This window comes from Limulus polyphemus, unplaced genomic scaffold, assembly GCF_000517525.1.
Source record: "Limulus polyphemus unplaced genomic scaffold, Limulus_polyphemus-2.1.2 Scaffold1412, whole genome shotgun sequence".
Classification (NCBI taxonomy): Eukaryota; Metazoa; Arthropoda; class Merostomata; order Xiphosura; family Limulidae; genus Limulus; species Limulus polyphemus.
Window position 1 is genome coordinate 62,555 of NW_013667022.1, and position 6,488 is coordinate 69,042.

The 6,488-nt window shown below is 30.3% G+C and overlaps 1 protein-coding gene across 1 annotated transcript in view; it reads left to right on the forward strand.

Annotated features, from left to right (window-relative positions):
• Positions 1 to 6,488, forward strand: part of LOC106463453 (DNA-dependent protein kinase catalytic subunit-like) — a 169,878-nt gene that overhangs the window by 4,937 nt on the left and 158,453 nt on the right. Inside the window, exons 3-7 of the mRNA XM_022390945.1 lie at positions 1,337 to 1,429; positions 1,749 to 1,823; positions 2,946 to 3,054; positions 3,772 to 3,884; positions 5,667 to 5,766. Coding sequence (XP_022246653.1) covers positions 1,337 to 1,429; positions 1,749 to 1,823; positions 2,946 to 3,054; positions 3,772 to 3,884; positions 5,667 to 5,766 — 490 coding nt within the window. The remainder of the gene's footprint in view (positions 1 to 1,336; positions 1,430 to 1,748; positions 1,824 to 2,945; positions 3,055 to 3,771; positions 3,885 to 5,666; positions 5,767 to 6,488) is intronic.

Below are 6,488 nucleotides of genomic sequence, written 5' to 3' on the forward strand. Positions count from 1 at the left end.
AACCACCCTGTTAGAAAAATAAAACTGTCTTAGCTGAAGATGATTCCTACGTTGCCAAAATTTATATTTGTGTCCTCTAGTCTTACTATTCTCATTGTTAAATATAAAAAAGATGATACATCAACACTATCAATTCTTTCTACAATCTTAAACACCTCAATCAGATCCCACCTAACTCTTCTTTTTTCAAGAGAAAACAACTTGAAAGATTTCAGCCTCTCCTCTTGTGACAACCCCTCCATCCCAGGCATCATTTTAGTAATCCGTCTCTGAATCCTTTCCAACAATTCAATGTCTTTTCTAAGGTAAGGAGCCCAAAACTGAACACAATACTCCAAATGCGGCCTAACCAGTGACCTATACAATGAAAGTATAACCTCTTTAGACTTGTATTCAATATTTCTGCAGATACAACCTAAAATCCTATTTGCCCTACCACTGGCAACAGCACACTGCTTGGATGAGCTTTAGAGACTTACACCAAGATCCTTCATAACATTATTAAGGTTATCCCATTGAAATTATACTTATAATTCAAATTATGATAACCCACATGCATTATCTTGCATTTATTATAATTAAAGCCCATCTGCCATTTATTTGCCCAACTCAAATTGGGATAGTGTAGGTCAACCAAATGGTTCGATGTTATCATTTGGAAATGAAATTAAGAGGACAAAACCCTAAAATACTTATGTTTCCTGTTGTAATGATCCATACAGTAAGACTTTAGAGCAGTATGATAAAATGACATTGGAAGTACAAAAAATAGTGATGTTTATGTTTAAGCACATACAGAAAAATCCAATTTACATAATCTCTCTTATTTCATTTATCAGAAACAAGTAAGGAAAGATTGATTTGTATTTAATTTTCAGCTGATCTGATTATTAAATACTTCCGCTTCAAGACTTTGGTTTGTATAGAACAGAAAATGAGTGAAGGATTTACACTTCTTGTGTTGAAAGTTTTGTTTTATATAAAAAAAAAACACTTCCCTGTCTGTTGCTTTTTAAAACATGAAATATATCACACATTCACTAAAATGTTAACCAGGTTTATTGACTTTTCCACCAAATCTTTATAAAGAGTGAATTTTTAAGATGCCACACATGCATAAAGCAGTGTTTTGAATAACTATATTTGATTTTGAGACAGTTTGCTTAATACTGTTATCAGAAGACTTTTATGTCTTGGTTCTCATAAGATTATTTGACCTCGTACACTATTCTTGAGTTCTTTATATTGTTAAGGCCAACGCAAATGATGGATCTAAATGTTACAAATGTATTAAGAAATGTATATCATAAATAATTGATTATATTTGTATGTGTAGTTTCAAAATGGAAAATTGGAGATTCTAGATTTTCTTCCAAAGTTGCTTGATAATGTCAAGAAAAAAGCTGTCTCATATGGAGTCAGGATCAAGGTAAGGTTTCACAATAAATATATTGTTTGTGTGTGTTCCTGAAAATAATTAAGTATCTATAATTGGCAACTTTACTGAACGTTTTACATTGCTGCACACAGTTTTGAATATGTATATGTAATAATAATTCTTTTATTCACATTATTAGTATGAGTTGAAAAAGTATGCATATTTATTATTATAATTTTAAATTTTCATATTTGCTCTTGTATATAACACAAAGCTGTCTATTCTTGTTTTTGATTATTCATTAGTTTAGTGTTTTCCGTAATCCTAAACAACAGTTATTTTCAGTAATTATGAATGTTTACTCTCCTAGGATGCTTGTTTTTCAGTCTTTTTGCGTGATCAATTTGCTCGAGTTAGAAGTGGTGCTCTTGTTTGTGTGGCAAAGGTAATTTTTGTTAATTCTTCATTTGTGTTTCATAAATATGTAGACCACTTAGAATATAAGCTTTTAATTATGATTGTAGATATTTAAATTATTCAAGATAAGGTGGAAAACTTGTACTTTTTAATTAATTTTTTTGCTGCAAATTTTTTAATCAGCATTAAGTCCTTAAACAATTCAATATGCAGGAAATTGTTAGATCACTGGAACAAAGTATATATTACAAAATGTAGAATTCAAATTAATATAAAATATCAAACCAATTAAAGAGCAAGCTTCATGTTTGATATTTAGTCACAATTTTGACATCTTTGATGCTTTTCTCTTGTTTAGGCTACAACTCAACTAATTTTCTTGAACGAACATGCTAAATTTAGCAAATGTTTCAAAACATCCTAGATAATCTTTATTACTATTATATAAAATATTACTCTAATATAATATTTCCCATACGGTACTTCCCTCCTTTCACAAGATTAGCTATTCTCGTCTAGTGCTGCCCTCTATATGCACATTTTTCTTTATGCATGCCACAAGCCTTCTGCCCCCCATTCCTTCCACTTACAAGATTAGCTATTCTCGTCTAGTGCTGCCCTCTATATGCACATTTTTTCTTTATGCATGCCACAAGCCTTCTGCCCCCCATTTTTGTTAGATTTCAAATTGTCAGACAGTCTAACATGCTGTGTAATTTAATTTGACCCTGTGTACAAAGCAAATGAACCTTAGAGTAGTGTGCTGAATTGCAAAATCAGTTTCTAGTTGTTAAACAGGTAGAATGTAATGCACTCTTGAATTTCTACAAACTGTTGATTTTGTGTTTTAAACAACAATGCCACTTATTTCTCACTTAAAAGTTTTTTGAAAGCTCATTAATTGGAATAAATTTCAGAGGAGAGATAGGTGGGTTTGTTTAATAGCTTGAGTGATTTACAATCTCAACAATTAAAATAAAAAAAAAGTATAAGTGACCAAAATCAAGACCTTATAAAATAACAAGAATAAAAAGGTTATAGTTAATGGAGTTTTGGGTTATCACACTGTTTTTTTTATAAAACTGTATTAAAAATGTGTATTTTGAAGTTATGGAAAATGAAACCAAATAATCTAATATTTATACTCTAGATTTTGGAGACTTGCCGTGGAACATCCCAAGTGCAAGACTTTGACATTCCGGACCTTGTTAAAAAGATGTTTATGCAACTGATTCAAGCATCAAAATTACCTCCTACAGGTACACTTCATAATACACGTCAGGATGGACTGTCATTAATCAAACCACGAAGAATAAAGAAAGCAATCCTCAAAAATTAAATAGTTAAATTATAGCTCTTTTTTTTTTTACAAATAGGTATTAAGTTACAACTATGTTAATGTTTTTGGAAACTTTTATCCTATTACAAACAAATATTGGCATGCCTGGAAACATTATGATTATCCTGTGTATAATATTCTAATTGATTTACATCTCAGTTTAGTGGCCATTATGGTGTGGGAGTATACTCATATCTCAAATTTAAATGTTCATGGGTGAACAGGTTGGATTAAATTTTTTTAAGTATATTATATTTTGGTGAAATTTTTATTTTTTTACAAATTAAGTAATTGCTTTAATTTTGGTACTGACAAGCTTTAAGTGTTAATTCTGGTTGAAACACCATCTAATAATCTTGCCAAAGATCTTGTAAGTTGTGTATTTATATATTAAAATACTAATTTTTTATAGTCAGATACAATGTAAAAGTTGCAACATGTAAATTGTTTTTGTGGAAGAGGTTTAAGTCAACAGGAAACATTCTGATCAAGAAGTATACAAGGAAGCTGTTTATCTGTATCTACTAACAAACGTTTTAAAAAAAAATATTAAGTTTGTTATACATTTAAACTTGTCTTTTATTCATGTTATTTTTTCTTAAGTATTGCTACTGAAATGTTACATTTATGATTTTAGTGAAGCAAGGAATTCTCTGTCTGCTTGGATCATTATCTGAATATTACCCAGAATACATGATCTCTTACTCTGAGAAGCTGTGTGATTTATATTTGAATGAGCTGAAACAGCAGGTAAACCTTTAAGATTGATCTTATGGTGTGTATTCATGTATGTTTACTGTATAAATTATATTTATATTATACATGATACTCGATAACTTTTGAAAATATACAGTGTTGCCAACTTTCTGTAATTGGTTATATTCTAGAGTACTCGAAAACAGTGACTGTTGTGAAGTTAAACTTTTACCTACAGGAAATGATAATTAACTCTTTTTCTAGACCTCTCTCCATTTCTGTCTAATAAAAGACATGTGACTAACATTCCTCTTTTGACATATAAGCACACACACACACAAAACAAAACAAAAACATTCAAGCTTAAATATAATTCTGAGGAAGAGCAGTTCATGGCTGGTGGGTCATAAGGTATTACATGTAGTTTGTTGGGTTAATAAACACTGGTGAGTCATAAGGTATTACATGTAGTTTGTTGGGTTAATAAACACTGGTGGGTCATAAGGTATTACATGTAGTTTGTTGGGTTAATAAACACTGGTGGGTCATAAGGTATTACATGTAGTTTGTTGGGTTAATAAACACTGGTGGGTCATAAGGTATTACATGTAGTTTGTTGGGTTAATAAACAATTGAGCCGAGAGACGGAAAGATTAGTTTTGTTTTTGCAAAGTTTCCGAGCAGTTTCTTCATTAAAGAAAATGTTTAATTACTCTTAAAGTGTAGCAGTTCATTATAAAATATTTGTACTTTCTGTTGTAAAATGATTACAAATTAGAGAGATGGGTTTAATGTTGTACTACACTTAATATTTCTTTGATGATTGTTAAACGAGCTCAGAGAAAATGCATTACATGCTTAAAAACTTTTAGTTGGCTTCTTTTGCAGTTTCCTGGTTTCATTTTGTACTCTTATAATTGTTTTTTATTCAAACATGTTTAAAAATATTCTTCCAGTTGCAACCACTTTGAAAAATTTCAATATGTTGAATAAAGTCATCTCAACATATTTTATTGAAAACGCACTGAAAGTTCGTATCATGTATTCATGTATCCTTGAATAAAACGTTCACAAGTTAATAAAGTCAATTTCAGAAACGTATTGATAACGGTTATAAATAGTTATGTTGTCTTATGTTTATTTTGAATTTCAGCATATTTTTGAAAATAAAGTTCCCTGATGATTCAAGAGACACTATGACATAAAATTTATAATTGTCTTTGTCTTGCTGATATTGTACTGTTTCTTTAATATTACAATTGTTCTAATGCATACATCTTACAGTGAGGTGAGATGCACCTTAATAGTGTGTATTTATTGCCTGTTTTCATAATTATTACAAAAAGTGGCACTGTATTTGTTGTTTTCTGTTTTGTATTTTTTTTTTCAACCAAAAAATCATAATGGTCCTGGACACCATATTTGGTTAGCATGAAATTATGAATTGTACATTTAATGGTGAAAATTCTACGTTATCAATTTAATTTGCTGATTTGAATCAATTGCTTTTAGAAACCAGTTTGTGTTAAGCAAGTTATTGCTAGTTATAAGGTTCTTGTCAGAAAATGTGTATTTGTTTAAACAAGACAGATGGGAGAACAACTGTAAATATCGATTCATATGCATGTTTATGTTATATTTTGTTGACTTCACTTCAAAAGGGTACATGCTTTTATTCAGGTCTTCTGAACCATATAACTTTTTGCTTCGTGATGTTACCAGTTGTTTGTTTAGTAGGATATCTTGTTTTCTTTTAAAACAAAAACTTTGTTTCCTTATAAAACTTGGAACGCATGGCTGATGTAGCCGCAATCCTTTGTGTTTACTTTTGAATAGATGACCTCCAAAACACGGAAACTAGAGAGAAGCATTGTGTCTGGATGCTTGCAGGGATTGACTGGTTATTTACACAGTTTTACTGTCTCAGTTGAAGAAGGTGTGTTAAGCTTCTTACCTACATAATAATGTTTGGAAATTGGAAAGTAGTGATTGTGAATAACTTATTTTATCAGTACAAGTTATCAGTCTGAAGAAATTTTCTACAAATTTTGTAGTTAGTAAAATTTTTTGCAACATTTATTCAACTGTACAGTTTCACCATCTCAGCTGTATAGAAAGTTTTTGCTGTGTGATATCTTTTACTGGGATTAGTATTTTTTGGCTCCTTATTATTCAATATTTTTGTATTTATCAACTGTAATATTTATAACATAACATAATATTTTGGAACAACATGGAATCTATTGGTCCATCTCAGCTGTTCCATCCTCTAAACTAAATAAAACTATTAATAAATAAATAGATAAATTTAAAAAAATCTTAAAGCTAACCCTTATCATCCATATACTTATCAAGCTTTTTCTTAAACTCATTTAAATTTACTGCCTCCACAACAGCCAAAGGCAACCTATTCCAAAGGCCAATCGCTCTGTTAAAAAAATAAAATTGTCTTAGCTGAAGATGATTCCTACCCTGCCAAAATGTATATTTGTGTTCCCTAGTCCTACTATTCTCACTGTTAAGTATAGAAAAAGATGATGCATCAACACTATCAATTCCCTTTTACAATCTTAAACACCTCAAACAGATTCCCCCTATCTCTTCTTTTTTCAAGAGAAAACAATGTGAGACATTTCAACCTCTCCTCGTATGACAACC